General features: G+C 37.4%; 1 protein-coding gene across 2 annotated transcripts; it reads left to right on the top strand.

Annotated features, from left to right (window-relative positions):
* The first annotated feature begins 11,089 nt into the window (after positions 1–11,089).
* Positions 11,090–14,137, top strand: LOC148032343 (uncharacterized). 2 transcript variants are annotated; one of them, XM_087682973.1, is made up of 6 exons: positions 11,090–11,334; positions 11,418–11,833; positions 12,064–12,137; positions 12,375–12,480; positions 13,246–13,509; positions 13,707–14,137. In XM_087682973.1, exons 2-6 carry the CDS (start codon positions 11,465–11,467, stop codon positions 13,989–13,991), a joined length of 1,098 nt encoding a protein of 365 aa, XP_087539099.1. In that variant the 5' UTR covers positions 11,090–11,334; positions 11,418–11,464; the 3' UTR covers positions 13,992–14,137. The 2 variants fall into 2 exon arrangements, with proteins under 2 accessions (XP_087539099.1, XP_087539100.1); XM_087682974.1 differs by having other exon boundaries at positions 11,092–11,833; positions 13,249–13,509.
* The last annotated feature ends 4,585 nt before the right edge of the window (positions 14,138–18,722 follow it).

Here is an 18,722-nt window from a genome sequence, read left to right as displayed (position 1 = left end):
ATCACTGATGATTATGGTACTCAAGAAAAATTAGAAGATCCAAGCATGTATTATGAACACAAAATTCAATGCTAGTATAAGGATAATTATCCACTCTCATACGCAGAGCACATACTTAAATGCATGGCAGAGCTAAGGAGATGTATAGCTTCCTTTGATAAATTCTTAGGCTACAATCAAGTGTAAGTCCACATGGATGATAGGCCCATTACAACTTTGTCACCATAGACTAGGGGGTATTCACTTGCAAATGTCTTTTAGCTTAGCCAATGCTTTTGCCACATTTCAAAGTCTTATGTGTATCATCTTCAAAGACATGCTAAGGAAGTTTCTCAAATTGTCGAGGAGCTTTGTGTCTCTAACTTGGAAGAGCACCTAGACAAACCGAGGCAAGTTTAGATAGATGTAGGCAACATAGTCTCTCCTTAAACCCCCTTCAAGTGCTAGTTGTGAAAAAACCATGGAAGCATTATAGGGTATGTGGTATTGAGAAATGATATCACAACTAATTTCTCAAAATTGAAGGTGATTGTTGTTAATCTTCCACCAAAAATTCAAAGGGACTTTAGTGCCTCCTAGGACATACATGATACCTTTTTTTGGACACAATGCCAAAGAGTATATGAAACTTGAAAAAATGATATAATAATAACACCTAATTTATGAGCCTTGGATGGGTTAGTTACATTCCATATTTATTAGAGCAATATTATGACAAGTTATTAAACATAACACGAACTCCATATGAGCTTTGCAAATAGATAGCTCATTGATACTGAAATGAAACACCTAATAATGGAAAGGGAAATATTGGGGATGGAAAGGGAAGTATTGGGGATGGTTTATGCTATGAAGAAGCTTTTGACACTATTTTTTGCAGTCTTTTCGCTATCTTTGTAGACTACTAAGCCTTGCTTTATCTTGTGAATAAATTGTGCACAATTAGACACATTGCTAAATGGCTACTTCTTCTACTTGAATTTGACTTTTCAATGGTTGTGCATAAAGGAAAGCAACATTACATGGTAGACCACATGTCATAAATCACAACTAAGAGCCAACAAAACAAGTTATAATGGATAATCTACTTGATGTCAACTTATTCTAGGTTCAACAAGAGACAACCTTGTTCAAGGTAGACCTAACTCCATATTGGACTAAAAATATCATGCATATTCTTTAAAATGGATCACATGGACACCCAATGAAAGAGACTAGACTCACATGCTTTCTCATCAAGGTCCAATCCTATTGGCTAATCACATGATGATTATACTGTTTAAGGTACAATGGACTCTTGATGAGATATGTATATAAGCATTAGATGCTAGATGAGGCTCCAAGGATCACACAAAAGAATAGTTAGAGGACACTTCAATGGTAATACAACATTGTGAAATTGCAAGCCCAATTATGGTGGCCCACAATAATTAAAAGCATGGATCAATTCATAAAACATTGTGTAGGATGTCAATAGACAAGAGTGCCAATATGGAAAGACAAACTGGAGTTGACACTAATCACAGGTTGTTAACCATTTGAAGAATGGGGAACAAACTTCATAAGGCATGTAAGTCCCATAACTCAACATAAGCAAAGCATATCATAGTAGCCATCAACTACTTAATGAAATGAGCTAGGGCAAGAGCTACAAGAAAGAATAATCGGTATACAACAACAAACTTCTTATGGGAGCAAGTCATCTCCCTATTTGGTTGCCTCATCGAAATCATGAGTGATAAGGTGTAAAATTTACATGTCGTAGAAAACAAAATCTAAGCAAGGAAGAGAAAGTACACAACAAATGTGAGCGAGAAGAGATAGTACACAATAAATATGAGAAGAACAAAAGCTTATTTAATTTCGAATAAATTGATACAAAGATGACTCTATCCACTTGTACGCTTTTACTTTGAATCTTAGATGGTGATTTAGATAGATGATAGGCAAAAAGCTAAAGGCTAGCTAGAAGAAGGACTCAATGAAAGATAGATTGTTAATGGCTTTGGAGGAGTCTTTCTTTTATAGCCTAGGAAGATAGTCTAGTTAGTTTATCCAACCATATTATGAACCTTTTCTAGTTGGCTAGGAAATATTCTAGGGAATATTCCTTTTATTGTTGGGTTCAAGGGCACTATCCTTAAACCCTTGTTGGGGGGGCCAACCTTGAGATCTCCTATCCAGGAGTCGCTTCTATGGCCCCTTGGACACCAAAATAGGGATCCTTGATAACTCCCACTTCTCACAAATTGATGCACTGTGCCTTGAGTTGCTACTAGCTTAAATACTCTATCTAATCTAACGGCTAAACCCACAAAGGTCACCTTGTGCCATCCAATCACTTAGGCCTCAATTGACATACAAGTCAAGATCTAGCCAATGTTTGGGCTTACACATCGCTTTTCCTCATAATGGGGGCCTTGCAACTTTGAGCACCATAGATCATTGATGGCACCTTACACAAGGGTGAGGTATTGCGCATATCTAATATAAGAAACTCGTGGTCCATGAACTATATCCTCAAAGTCTCTGAAGATGAACTCAAAGCAAATATTTTGTAAGATCTTTGGTGAAGATAATTGCTCCATTCTCCACTATTGGATAGTAGGCAAGCTCTACTATCCCATCCTTGATCAAATTACACACATAGTGATAGTGGATTTTAATGTCTTTAGTGTGTGTGCGAAATATTGGATCATCTTGCACTTCCATATGGCATAGAATACTTCTTAACCATATAGCTTTACATGCATCAAAACAAGCTGGCTTGTACTTTACTTTGGTAGAAGACAATGCCACCATTGGTTGTTTCTTACTAATCCAATAGAAGTTTCTTGAACCCAAAGAGAAACAATATCCAGAAACTAACTTCCTATAATCATTGTCACCTGCCTAGTTTAAGTCATAGTTCACCTTAAGACAATTTTTAGAATTGTATATGATACCATAGTTAAGATTTTCCTTCATGTATCTGCAATGGATAACTTCCCATTGACCTTTATAGGTGTAGTTATTTCCTTACATTGAGTCATGCGAAATGATTTCAAGATTCCCATGCATACTTCTCTTGAGAGATGAAGATTTTGCAAAATTCAATCCCTAAGAAAAAGTAAAGTATGCTCCCAACTCTATAATTTCAAACTCAAAGCTCAAAGCCTTTTGAGTTTGATGGATCATATCCTCACAGTTACCTATAATAAGAAGGTCATGCACATATAGGACAATCACTATAAACTTTTCATAATCCATATAAATATACAAGTTAGCATTTGAGTCAAACTTATTGAAGTTTAAGCCTAAAAGAACTTATCTATCCATTGGTACCATGCTCTAGGGGCTTGTTTCAGTTCATATAGCGCTTTCCTAAGCTTATAAACTTTATTCTTAGAACGAGGGGCCTCAAACCTTGGTGGCTAAACTACATACACCTCCTCCTTGAGATCACGATTCAAGTGTAAAAATTATACAATGGAGTGAACGAAGTCTAAGAAAGAAGTAGAGAATACACAATAAATATGAGAAGAACAAAAACTCTTTGATTCCAATTAAATTAATAGAAAGCTAGCTCTATCCACCTATGCACTTCCATTGTGAAGCTTAGATGGTGATCCAAACAGATGATAGTCAAAAAGTTAATAATATTTGAAAAAACTCCGATTGGGTGAAAGATAGATTTATTATGACTTTGGAGGGTCTTTCTTTTATAGCTTGGGAAGGTAGTCTAGTTAACGTACTTGACTATATTATGAACCTTCCCTAGTTAGCCAAGAAATATTCTAGATCCCTAAGAACTCCAACATTCCATAACTTGATGTAGTGGGCCTTAAGTTACTACTGTTGGGGGTAAAGGCCAATAGCCAATAGTCAAGCACGTACTCCTATTATATGTATACAATGCACATCCATATATAAATGATGAAGACGCTAAAGAATAAGGGTGATATTAAATTTTTATCCACATAACTGCCTTGTGTTCATCTCTCTCTTAACTCTCACGTACTCCATAGCTTGTACCTCGCATCTCACCATTGCTTCCCTCTCAACTAGTATCAGAGGGCATTTAGTATTAATGCGAACTTGTGCTTGGAGCAAGGAGTGCAAAGCTTTTCCATGAAGGTCAAGGATTTGAGCTTCTTCTTTGACATTGATATTTGCTGCCCACATATTGATATAGATATTATTCTCATCACTAGGATCTAAGTATGAGTTTATAGATGCTTAAGTCATTGAGGCTTGATTTGAGGTTGTAGTAGCCCATTTTGGCATGAATTTGAGAAGCCATAAGTGGTGGATAGGATTGAAGAAAAATAGCTTAACATTAGATACTCGAGAAGAGATCTTGGTACCTAGTTTTGATGTATGCAAGCACAGGGGCTGTGTAAGCATAGGCGCAACTTGTTTTTTGGAAGTAAGGGGTTTAAGCAAGAGTTCTACTTGGATCTAGAAATGGGTTTGCTTAAGGTCAAGATCTACTTGTTTTGAAGTAGAGGATCTACTTATGCCTATAATAGAGAAACAAAAAGAGAGAGAAAGAGTTGATGATGTGACATGACAGTGATGATTTGTCAAGGGGAGTGCTACTAATCCAAATGCTACAAAAGACTATTTATGGTTGGTAAAAATGACATATGTTAATGCTCTTTGGTTATCCGGGTTGATTTCTATAGTTTTCCACCTTTTTTCATTATCTAGAAGCCACAAGGCATCCATTTTATCACAAAAACCTTTCTATAAGGTTCAAACATTAGTTGACAGTGTCTAGCTCACATTGGGAAGCTCGCAGATTACTTCAGGCTTTGGATTCCATAGGGATTTTGATGTCAACTTGGAGGATTTCCCATGTTAGTTTACACTCACATTGTAGAGATTATACATGCTGAAAACAATTTGTAAAGGCAATTTGCATGTACTTGGTCTCAGTGGTTGTTTTATGCTCAAAACATTGGAGACAATTTATATGCCTTTCAGAGTGTTTAAATATCATTTTTGCATCATTTTTATGCCTATTTGATATTTAGGTAGCTATCGCTTGGCTTTGTAGGGCACTCCGTTATAGTTTGCTAGTCTGTTTTAATCTTACAGTTAGGTATATCTTACTATTTTTTTGTGCAAACATGTACTTATCATTATGGCTTCTTCATCAAGTTTAGAGAACGTATTCAATAATGAAAAACTTGATCATAAAAACTTTTCATATTGAAAAGGGCAAAAATACAATGTATTGGTCCAAAAGAAGTAGGTGAAGTCGATCAAATGTAGAGGGATTAAGCCTAAGGATATATATACAAATGTGTGGGAGGAATTGGATGAGCTATCATGCTCTCCTATCATATCGACTCTTGAGAATGAAAAGGATCAAAATTGGACTACTTGGGATAAGTGTCGATTGGAGGGTTTATTAACATTAACCTAGTACATCTCCAAATATAGAGAAATCATTCTCAAACATGATGCCTTAGATGATATTCAAAAGGTTAGGGGATTCATTGGAGGCTTGGATAATGAGCAAAACGCTAAGGTGAAAGCTTGGTATCCTTAAATACTAAAAAAATCCATCAAGAGTGCATAGATTGTTGATGATATGTTAGATAGGAAAACATCTACATATGCATCTACGTGCTCAAAAGCTACATTGACATTAGTAGGGAAGAGAAAGTTCAATGTTGCATCCAAATAGGAGAATACTAAGAAGCCCAAAGGGGTTAGAGGGCTACTCCCAAGGAAAGAGCTTGTGAGAGCATGTAAGGAGAAGTTACCCTTCAATTGCTTAGGCCCTCATAAAAAAGGAATTGTCTAAAACTCAAAGGCAACAAGCCTAATAAGAATAAGGACAAAGCAAAAGTAGTGAACATGGTGTAAATGCTTCCTTTGGAAGCTTGTTTTAAATATTTAGCTATACAAGTTAGCCATCAAACTAATGAGCATGAGTGTTGCTTGATTGTTGCACCATGGCAACTCATGTTTAGCCCCCATGACTTGGTTCGTATACATGGTATGATTAATGGATGACAAGTCTGGATAATGGGTCGACTCACAACTTCATTAACTATATGTTGGTTAAGAAGCTACTTTCGCCCCAAGTACCTAGTACTCATACTTATGTCATCTCTCTCATAAATGGGAGTGTCAAGAATGTATAGGATACAATAGTTCATGATGTTCCATTAGAAGTGTAAGGGTGTACTATTTAAATAAATTTTCAAGCTATGAACATGACTATGGCAGATGTGGTGTTGGGTCGAGAATGGTTATATGGTTTGGCTGACTTTTTAAAATGTAGTTATTAGCATAATGCTATTGCATTTGAGGACAATGGTGTGCATGTTTTGTTACATGGTGAGGAGAATGTTCCATCATCCCCTCCTATATGTACACCTAAACTTCATTATTTGTCCAAACATAATGGAATAAAATATGTCTATTTCTGCTATATATTGTATCCCTTTGTTTATTCGCACAAGTCTTTGTCTTCTATTCATGATGTTGTGGATATTTTTTCAATTGAAATCCAATAATAAATGAAGTACATGCTGTCTCTCTTCTCTATCTTTAAAAGAAAATTCCTCACTACAACATTCTTTTACAAACTCTTCTTCTCATTTTCTACCATATGTACCAACTCTATAACAAATAATAACATTGTATTTCCTCCAGATTTGCCTCTAGGTTTACTCGCTACATGTAATGTAATGCATAGTATTGATGTTTTACCAGGAAGGAATCCTATTAGTCAACCACCTTATTAACTTAGTGTGAGTGAAGCTAGCGAAGGGGAGAAGTAACTAATTGATTATTTCCAATGAGGGTTTATTCAACCTAGTTATTCTCCATGGGCTTCTCCAATATTATCAATAAAGAAAAAAATGGGTCCATGCATATGTGCATAGACTATCGTGGCCTATATGTGATCACAATTTAAAAAATATATATATTTCATCGTATGGATGAGTTGTTTCCTCAAGTTAAAGGAGCACAACACTTAATAAAGATTGACTTGAGGTCAGGATACCATCAAGTGTAAATACATACAGAGGAAGTATGTAAAACTAACTTTCGAACGCATTCGGGGCTATTATGAGTTTCTCGTTATGCCCTTTGGTCTAATTAATGCTCTTACCACATGTATGACACTTATGGATAGTGTCTTATGCCTATATCTTGAAAAAAATATTGTTATTTTCGTTGATGATGTCCCTAAGAAAAACATAGGGAACATCTTCCTTAGTCTTTGAGTTGCTTAGGAAGCACAAATTTAATGCTAAGGAAAGTAAATATGAAAATTTTAAGACAAAAGTTCACTACCTTGGCTATATCACATTTGAAGAAGGTGCTAGAATGGAACCAGAAAAGATCTAAACTATCTTACAATGGCTTCATCCTACAAATCTAGAGGAGTTGCAAATATTTCTTGGTTTTGCAAGATATTATCATAAGTTTAGTAAAGATTATGCTAAGATAGTTGTTTCTATGACAAACCAATTAAAAGCTTGAGGTTACACTTTATCTTGGGGTGAGGAATAACAATGCACTTTAGTAAAGTAGCTATTGCTGCTACTCCAATCCTAACTGTGGTGGATTTGCACAAATCCTTTATGGAGGAAACTAATGCCACAACCATTGCGGTCGTGCTACTCCAAGAAGGTAGACCTATGGCTTTTGAAAGAAAAAAGCTAGATAAGGCTCAACATAATTATTTTTCTTATAAAATTGAGTTCTATGCAATTATCTATGCTTTGAAAAAATGGCACCAATAACTGTATGGTGCTACATTTGAGATACTAAAGGCTTACTACCCAAAAGGATTTGAAAGAAAGGACTAGATGGACTGAATTTCTTCAAGAGTTTGACTACATGCTGCAATATCACAAGGGTTACTATAAGGTTGTAGATGATGCTCTAAGAAGAATGCTTGAGATTGATACTATGTCATTTATAATATTGAGAAGTGATCTATTAGAATCTATACGAGGCAAATGTGAGCACAATCGGTCTTATGAAAAGATGTGAAATGGGGTAAAAAGAAGGGACCCCTCACCAACTCGAGCACAAGATGTGAATTCCACACAAGGCTCCTCTCTTACAAGTTATGAGCTCAATTGATGGAACAACTTTACCATTGATGATGGATACTTACTTTACAAAGGTCGAATATGTGTATCTTTGGACTTAGATGAACAACACTAAATTCTTTATGAGTGTCATGACTCAATTAATGGAAGAACTTTACCATTGATGACGGAGACTTACTTTACAAAGGCCAAATATGTGTACCCTTGGACTTAGAAACACAACACTATACTCTTTATGAGTGTCATGATAGTCCTAGTGTAGGTCATCCATGAGGATATAGAGCAATATGTTATTCAATGCCAAAAGTGTCAAGTGAACAAAGCCAAGCACTTGACGGTAGGTGGGCTTTTGCATCCTTTAGAGATTCCTAATGGTAAGTGGGAAAGTCTCTTTATGGATTTTATTGTTAGACTTCCTACTACCAATATCATGATGCCATTAGGATAGTAGTGGATAGACTCACTAAGATGTGTAGATTTATTCCAACAAAGGCAATTGTTAAGACTGTCGAATTATAATGGCTATTTGTGGAGAATATGTATCAACTCTATGAATTGTCGTCGATATCATAAGCGATTGTTCAAAAGTTTAATAGCCATTTTTGGAGAGCCATACTCAAAATATTAGATACAATGCTTAATCTAAGTATCCCTGATCACCCTCAAATGGATGGGCAAGCTGAGCAGGTAAACCAAGTTCTATAAGATATGCTATGAGCATATTTAGAAAACAATCTAATTAGAAATATTATTTACCCATATTAGCGTTTGCTTACAATAGTGGTAAGAATGTGACTAAAGGGTTTAGTTCATTCATGCTTATGTATGGATCTCAACCTTGATCACCAATTGTGGTACGATTATCAAATGAGAAAATCCAACATGTCAATGACTTTCTTCAAGATCATTTTGATATGCTAAAAGTAGCATGCTTGAATGTTAAGTAAGCTCAATATTGTAATAAGAAATATGCAAATGAACATAGACCTATGGTCACTTTTGAAAAAGGTGATAAGGTCTACTTATGTGTTCCAGAACATTCAAGAAGTTTGAAGTCTAGACTAGTTCCTAAGTTATCTCCATGGCATTGTGGCCCATTTACAATCCTTAAATGTGTTGGTGAAGCTACATACAAATTAGATATATCATACTCTTGTGGAGTCCATCTAGTCTTTCACATTAGCCAATTGTGAAGGCAACTTGGTAATGATGATAGTTTGGTGGACTAACGAGCATTAGTAAAAATTATTGAACCATCAATTAAACCTCATGAACTAGAACAGATCTTGAATTTCCATGAGCATTGTACATGTCGTCATGTTCGAAAACAAGTTTTGGTCAAGTGGAAAGGTAAACTTGAAGAAGGTTCTACTTAGGAGAACATTATTGCACTCAAGAAGTGATTTGCCACTTTTGTTTTGGAGAACAACTATTCCAAAAGGGGAGAGTAATGTCAAAACAAAGGTACTAAGCAGACACAATGTGTAGGACCGTAGTGCTAATAACAGGTAATGGACCATTATGTTAAGGCATTGGTAGGGTTAAGGGGTCACGAGATAGTCTACACTATAGCATAAGGATATATGGACCAAAGGGACAAAGGATAGGAAATTGGTGTGAATGGACTTACTAAAAGTCCATCTAAAAATAGTCCATGGATATGGCTAAAGATATCTGTGTGGTGCCAAAAAAGACTATTGTCTTAAGTGGCTGGGAGGTGAACTAAGCTTTTCCTAACTTCTATGTTTGCTAAAGGCAAGGCATCTACACGTGCATTACAAAACCACTTCGAAAATTCCTTCTCGAAAGGTAGTTTTCTCATAAAAAACATGAACAAATCAAAAGCAACCATGTCATAATACCTGTTACACAATGACTCCATTACCAAACTAATCTTAGCTCTATGCACTCTTTTGGTTTCTCTCGAAGACACAACTTTCAGTCACTATTAATCTTCTGTAGATTGGTTGTCATAGCTTTGAAGATAGCATTTGAGTCATATGAAGGCCTCTCTATATGATCAACATAAGATGTCTACTCCATATTAACATCGCCACTAGTGTGAAGGACCTTCCTTCCCTCTTGGGATTCCCCCAAGGGATCTAGAGGGTGCTTCCTTTGCATGCAGTCAGGGTAACAACAAGGTCAAACAATGCACTACAAGTGTAGAGAACTCGCCAAGTGGTATGGCCAATTAATACTTCTACTTTCTCTATCATATTCACTCACACACTCTCTCATGTATGTTTCAATTATTAAGAAATTTCTTTTAAAATAGTTCACACACACACAAGTTTTGTATGTACATGTGTGTGCGTAAACCCTCTCGTTGCATGAAGCATGTCTTAGAATGTGAAGTGCCCTAATGTCAGTAACATTGGTATGAAGCATAGGGCTGGTGCCATGCTTTATGTGAGCTAAGCATGGGGCACCTAGTTTTGAAAAACAAAGCAATATAAACAACTAAGTAAAAAGAAACATCATGTTAATAAGTGGTAGCTTAGATGGTAGGGGCAGGTACATGTGTTTTGGAAGGTCTTTTGGTTCAAATCCTCTCATTTGCGCACCTTTGTGGCATTTGATCCTATGGGGTGAAAGGCTCCTATTGGGGTTTGGGTGACATCCCATTTCTGAATACACATGCCTTAAAAGGCACCACATTATTATGGAAGAAAAGAAACATCACACCACTCATTCTTTGTTTGTACACGACATTGACATGATTGGCATCATGTCTATGTATAATGATTGAGACAATACTATAGAAATGAGAAGTTTAGAAAACCCTGAACACTTTCACTGACATGATTGGCATCATGTGTATGTATAATGATTCAGACAATACTATAGAAATGAGAAGATTAGAAAACCCTAAACACTTTCGCCTTTGTGGAAAACAAGCTCTCATACAAAGCTTAAAGAAATAATCAACATCTAGGCAAAGGATAGATAGATCACAGTTCTTTTGATAATGGAGTTTCATCACGGCTGTTGGGTGAACCATTGGGAGGGGCATTATGGCCTTTTAAACTGCTAACCAACTCGCTTAACAAAATGGAACCGATCCTCTCGTCCTCACAAGAAATTTCACGTTTTTTCCCGTTGGTTACTTACCTTCATTCCCGTCCTCTTCCGCAGAAACTGCATGCATGCCCCGGGAGCAAGCTACCAGGGTAGGGAGGATGAGAGAGAGAGAGGAATGCCGGGAAACCTGCGCGCGTTTTAGGGTTTAGCCATTGAAGAAGATGCAGCATCAGGATATACAGTAAGGCTCTGTAAACGAATAAGTAAGCAGAAGAAGAAGACCGACACGGTACATTGAATCTGCTTTTGCCCTGTTGCTTGAAGTTGCTAACAGGCCTCCAGCGCCCCGTTTCAACGGCGTCGCCATCGCCATGGGTTCTGCCGAAGATCCCCCCACCCCCGCCAGTACACGGCCTGCTTCTAGCCTGGACCTTCTCCGCTGGTCGGACGCCTTGTCCTCTGAGAATGCGCCTCCTGTCCGAGTCTCGGCAACAAATGATAGCAGTGCTTTTGTGAATGCATCCATCGAGTTGCGGCCTCCTGAAATGCCTCCCCCCAGGTTCTCGGCGACAAACGATAGCAGCGCCTTCGTCAATGCATCTATCGAGTCACGGCCTCCTGAGTTGGTTCTTCCAAGGGTTTCTGCCACAAATGATAGCAGCGCTTTTGTCAATGCATCCAGAGAGACACAGCCTCCTGAGAAGTCTCCACCTAATCCCTTTACCCTTCGCACGAATCAGGTCTATACAAATCTTTGTTTCAAAAGAAATTGACTAGATACACATCAGTTGTTTTGAATTTGGTCTTTAGCACATAACATGTGATAGATACTGCTCACAGGGAACCCTTGCCCCTCATAGTTGTCCAATCAAAAGATTATACAGGGTGCCATGTAGTTGTAATATTAGCAACAGTATCTTGGAATCTTTTGCAAGTTTTGTATCATCATGGTTTCTGTTGATTGATGTAGCCTGCAGGAGGTGTCAGCAGCATAGCATTTGGTTCGAACTTGTCCCTCGAAGAAACCGAGACATCTCTACGGAGGTAAGTTCTGTCTGTCTAGTGCTGTCATTTCATCGGAAAGGCTCATTTTGAAAGGTGTCATTTTTATCAAGGGTGTCCCAGAACAACTTCTCTTAGCTAAAAAAAGTGCACACAAACAGGAATGACTCAAGCAGTCGATTATACTTAAGCAAGCTTGCTGTTTTTGAAGTCATGCTTTATTTTCCTCCATTTAGTAGAAGCTTGATAAATGCAAACCCAATATCTTTTGCAATGTAGGAGAACAGGTTCTGACCACAAGAGAAGAGAAATGACAGGAAATGGAATCTTTAATCTTCAGGCAACCTCAGAGTCACAGGATGCATTGCCTTCAAACAAATCTTTGGTCAGAAAACAGCTAGACTGATATACATTATTTAATGCTGAAACTTTGAGAACATGTTTACTCAAGATAATAATGCCATGGTCTAAAGTCAATACATGCACTATCAAGATGAGCCATCTGTAGCTGTGCAAGCTACAAAATCAAGGATTGTAATGATCATAACTTTAAGTTATTGTCTGTGACTACCCTTGTTAGTGACACTCAACAACTGTTGTACTTTGGCAAAAACCACGTAATGAACACAATGTGGGTCAAGTGCGAATAGTGAATTCAGATAGCTGATTTTTGGTATCTTATTGTTTATAAGAAGGCACAAAGCTAGTATAAGAGTTCAGCTGATTCTTATGTGGTATTGTTTATACAGAGGCATGAATCTTAGATACCTTGTTAGTGACACTCAACAACTGTTGTACTTTGACAAAAACCATGTAATGAACACAATGCGGGCCAAGTGCAAATAGTGAATTCAGATAGCTGATTTTTTATGTCTTATTGTTTATAAGAAGGCATAAAGCCAGCATAAGATTTTAGCTGACTTTTATGTAGTATTGTTTATAAGATGGCATGAATCTTATCTAAGTTTTTTATTAAATTGACAGGATGTTCAAAAATATGTCCAGTCTCTGTGTCTCTTAGAAGTCTGTTTTCTGTATATGTGTGGGGCAAGTGGACAATGGGCTAGTAATTTCTAATTTGCAATATTATAGTTACCTATTTGTTTACCCTCAAGTTGATTTAGAGGTCAATCTAATGGAATAAGTTTAGCAGCCTGCAGGTGAGACTGCTCCTGGTGTGTCCCCTAAAAAGTCCAGCTCTGCAGCCGAGGCAGCAAAGCAGCGCGGACTTTGTGGGACACGATTTGAGGCTGCAGGTGAGAATTCAGTTGTAAAGCGACCTTGCTCATCAGCAAAAAGTAAAGAGCTTGAGGGCAGTAATATCTTTGGCAAATTGCGTAATCCATTATGCTCTGGCAACAAGCATGAACTTGAAGAGAACAAAGCTCCAAGAACGAGCGTGAAGGTCTCCAATGTGAGTTTTATTAATTTGGTTGTGTCAAAATGAGCATATGCCTCTTATTTTACAAAGCCATAAATGAGACTCGGTCGTTGCAGATTGTGTGAGATAGTGTAGTTCAAAATTATTTATAGAAAATTTTCACTTTCAGATAGATCCTAAGCTTTAAAACTGTGTGACTATACTGTGATCATGTGCTCGTCACTGTGCAGCCTGCAGGTGGGCGAAGTCAGATTTCATTTGGCTGTGAGGAAGGGTCCTCAGGAGAACAGCAGCAGCTCCGGACGCTTGGGCACGATAGGAAAGTAGCAGAGCTGTCAGGCAGCAACATTTTCAAGGATGAGCTGCCCTCTTCTTGTGATAAGAATGTCAGTGCTGCGAAGCGGCGGGAGATGCTTGGCAATGACATATTTTCTGATGCCCCATTTTGCAATGTTAGAGACCGCCGTGGAGTGAGACAGCCTCCTGGTGGTGAAAGTAACCTGAAACTTTATTAAGGCCCTTCAAATTCTATACTGTGCCGAAAATTTTTCATGCCTATGATGGGTCCCTCAATGGTCATCAAGACTCTGTGGCTGTTGATATAGAAAGATGTATCAGTTTTCATACACATTTGATTTAATGTAAGTGCGAAGCTTCTGAACTTTGAAGTTAATGCTCAAGTTTTGTCAAGCCATGACGAGAGTTTCACAACTGTTTAAAAATTAGGGAGTGTTGATATGTCATCCTGAAGTGTGATATATTGTCCTGTGAATGAAGATGGGAATGAGAACCGAAAGGAAACTCCATATATTGTAGTTACTTATGTCCTATAAAGCAAATGTAGGCGTGTTGTAGGCTTAGTATCAATACAAGTTTCTAATCATTCAAACTAGGTGCTCCGCGCCTAGACTCGCCCCGGTGCTTCGCGCCGGAGTGGGCGCAATTTTCGTGGCGAGGGCAGGTGCTGGACGCGTGGCACCCGCCCCCGCGTTTCTTTGTGCGTTTCTTTGTGGGGAGGTTGGGGGCTGCCCTTAACTAATAGTAAAGATAGCTCCAAGTTCATTGGAGTTGTAGAATGCATTGAGCCCCTCAAGACCAAGGAGAATCAAAGGTCCATAAATCAAGGGAGAGAAAGGCATGTTAACAGTCGATATGTCTTTCAATTATTAGGAAAAATAATCCCAAGGTGTTGCAATTCATGACTGTTTAGGCTGAGGGAGCTGGTAGCACTTGTAGAAAGGTGGCCCAATTGGGCCAATCTTTTGTGTCATGCCAAGTTAGAGGCTATGTGTTCTTTGCAATATGCCTCTAGCAAATGAATTTTTTGGTAGATTTTGGGTAATTTTGCTCTAGGTATTTGAGATGGGTCATGCCAAGGTGTGATAAATGGTCTCTTTGAACTTTCAACAGGCTTAAGCTGAATTCAAGATGGCCTCAAAAAACGAGGACTCCTATGACTAAGTAGTTCTTATGTCTTAAGATAGTGCCATCACACAATTGCAATGCAAGTATGATGTGTATTGGTGTTCCAAAGGCTAGGTGGAATTGCAAATATGTGAATTAGGAGAGAAGGTAAACAAGAGCTTCTTGCAAAAACAATTTTAAAGGAATGTCAAAGTCTTAGAAATGAGCTACACTAGAACTATGTGTTTCTAGTTCAGATTGTCCCATGAGACCCAAGTGGAAACTATAATGGAATTCCATGTATTTGCATTTAGTCCCATGCGCCTTTGCAATGGTTAGAGGACACATCACACACTTGGTTCCAAATATAGGGGTGTGGGGTGACACATCGGTTTTGAATATTGTTATGTGATAAAAAAACCTCGACAATGTTGTTGCAATAATGTCTTCTTCCTCTAATATTAAAGGTTAAGTGTTGGTTATGATGTGTTGAATAACAATCGAGATGTGTCTTTGACACATGTAACTCATAGTTGTGTGTTAGTTCTCACTAATTCATGGTTATGGCTGGCTTGTGGGTACCATTCCCTCATAATTTTTGTTCGTTTGGATTTTGTAAATGTTTGAAGATTCGGGATTCATATCGGTTGCACTTTTATATGATTATTGGCAACATTGTAGTGAATCCTCTAGTTAGGTATACCACATTTTTTTCTAATGGAAGTTGGGCCTATATGCGTAATGCAGCATCATAGAGATTATGATAAATGTATTGTACCCAAACTTTTTGTATATATATATATAGCCACCCCTTACAACAATATCTTATGGTGAAAGTTCAAATTAATTAGTTGTACCTAAAAAAATATTTATATGATTTTGTTTGCAATTTGATCACACATGTACATGAGCGCACACATACATGCACATCGCCCGTGCACATGTACACATTACGGATGATATTTTAGAAATAGCCACAATCAATTGTCCTTATAGATTTATATAACTAATGAAGGAACGAATCACTAGTTTGTTCTTTGTGTATTTTAGAACGTATGGTATGATGAAGTAACTAACTTGTGCTATGGTGACCCCCTCACTACACCTCCAACATTTATGCAAGGATTATTCATGTGCATTAAGGACCTAGATGTCTATAGGATGAATTGACATTGACAAAAATGCCCTCAATAGAGACGGTGATTCTCAATCTTTTTGCTACTATAGCTTGATATCACTTGTTAACTCAAGTTGTATCAAACCCATGTCACTTATCTACAAGCAATCATTACAAAAGTTACTCATTAGTGCAAAATATCCACAAATATATCAAGAAAGACAACCCAGCTCGTGGTAATTAGATTGGAAGCTCCTTAAGTATGTGCTCTACATTAATAAGATTCCTTTTGCCTTTTGAAACCAAAAGGCTTGCGAAGTGTCTATAATCCTTATTTGCAAATTTACTCACATCTTAATGGCTCCCATCCCTATTGAAACATCACTACTACTTGTAGGAGAAAAAGACTAGCAAGTTATTGTCATGGAATGCTCATCAAGGCTTGCAAATGGCAGTGTCTCATCGCTTTTAGGTACAACTCACCTACATGGCCCATACTTCATGAAGACTTTGAAGGAAATGTCCATCCCCTTTTGGATTATGTGTTGCTACATAAGGAACTTGATGGAAAAAGATGCCAAGTTTTTGTATGGGTGTCTAACCCATTCATCAAATGCACATGCGATAACATATGTCAATTGTTGCATTCACTTTCTTACTCTAGTTGAGTTGTATGGGCCTAGATCACTATTAAGTGCCTTAGTATCCTCTTGTGCCTTCCTCACACCAGGTGTCTTAATAGATGGAATCCCAAACTTTTCATCCAAGTTTTTCTTAGAACCATCTAAATCCACATCAACATGAGAGAAACTTGATAATACATTAGTTATAAGAGGCGAGTCACCAACCTTCTTGCCTTTTCTCCTATGATATACTTGGTGAAGTGACATGCGATGAGAGATTTGCCGTTTTACCTCTTGTATACTTCTCTGTCATACCATGTACACTAACAGTGGGTGTCCTGTTCATAATGTGCAACAATAGTAACCACTTCAACCCAATCGTAATGAGGCAAATCTCTTTCAAACAAGCCACCTCTACAATATGCACGTTTCTTCGCTTAACAACTCCATTTTGCTACAGAGTGTATCTACATGCAAATTACCTCTGAATATCATTTTCTACAAAAAATTAGAAAACTCATTGGAGAATTACTATTTCCCCTCCATGAATAACATAAGCCCATACATTATTGAGTATAATCATCAATGAAGTAGACATAATACTTGCAACCACTCATAGTTGTAGCCTTTGGAGGACCCTACACATCAAAATATATAAACTCAAGTGGCTTCTTGCATACATGCTTTTCATGTGGAAATGCAGACCTTAGTTACTTTCCAAATTCACATAATGTATATACTTTATGCATCCCATTAACTTTGAATGGTTAGCTATCCACAATCTATTTTGACTACATATTTTTCAAATGCTGTACATTTACATTACTAATTTGCTTATGTCAGATTTCAATATCAACCACAATACTTGAGCATTGTGCAAACATAGTAGCCTCCATTTCAAATAGATCTACATCAAGCGTAAACAATCTACTAGTACACTTACATTTTGCAATCAACTTGCAATCATTTCTAGGGTCCTCTACATAACAACAGTCAGATGCGAGCTGAACTTACAATCCTTATCCCACTATATGAACAACAGAAATTAGGTTCTTAGTTATGGTTGACACATGTAGCACATCAGCTAAGTACTTTGTTTTATCAACCTACGTACTCAAAGGAACATTTTCAAGATTAGTAATGGGGTGGCTTGTATCATCCCCATCTCCACATAACCAAGAGACTTTGGATTGCCCATCTCTCTAAAACGCTCTCCATGAAAATTCATAGTTAGAGGCATCTAAGCCTACATACCATACACCATTCTTAGATGAATCATCAGCAATCATAGTATTCATAAAATGATCCATGATAAAGAGCTCACTTTTATCATCATTGTTTTTGCTACTGGAAGCATAATTACATTGATGCTTTTCCCATTTCTAATTTTAGCCTTCTTTTTGAAATAGTTGTTTAAAATGTGGCTTTTCCTAGCACAATGCCATCATTTTCTACTATCAGCAAAATTCTATTGTTAGTTAAAATTTGCAACTTGTCCTCTTTGGCTCCCCCTTCCTTGATAACATCCCCCCCTATTTTATTGTGTACCATAAATTTAACCACAACCACCACTTTGGCCCCAACCATGACCACTCTCTACTAGTCGAGTAAAACACCTATTCATACTTGCTCTTACTTTAAGAAGAAGAGAAATCCAAACCAAGGCTCTTCTCCTCAAGTGTCAGCATAAAAATTCAAGTAAAACACCTATTCATACTTGCTCTTACTTTAAGAAGAAGAGAAATCCAAACCAAGGCTCTTCTCCTCAAGTGTCAGCATAAAAATTCAAATCTACAAAAAGTCAAGGATATCACGCCTAGTATTCATAGATGAGCCGAATCTCTTGTGCTCATCAAAGTCCATCTAAACATGCTCACACAACATCATCATCATCAATTGCTACACTGATAGATCCAAGAGCTTCCATAATATTCTTGATATTTAATGCATAGTGATCGATAGATAGATTCCCTATTTTAACTTGATTTAGCTCTCTGACTCGAGCTATAGCTTTCTAGTCTTTGTGTTTATCTCAAACAACCTTGCTAGATTCTTCCAAGTAATACTAGGGATTTTAGATTCCTATAAATAGCCCATCATAT

This window comes from Lygodium microphyllum, chromosome 8 (assembly GCF_053477565.2).
Source record: "Lygodium microphyllum isolate KBCC chromosome 8, Lygodium_microphyllum_v1.1.10, whole genome shotgun sequence".
Classification (NCBI taxonomy): domain Eukaryota; kingdom Viridiplantae; phylum Streptophyta; class Polypodiopsida; order Schizaeales; family Lygodiaceae; genus Lygodium; species Lygodium microphyllum.
Note: the sequence above shows the minus strand (reverse complement) of the source record. Positions and strands in the feature narration are given on the sequence as shown.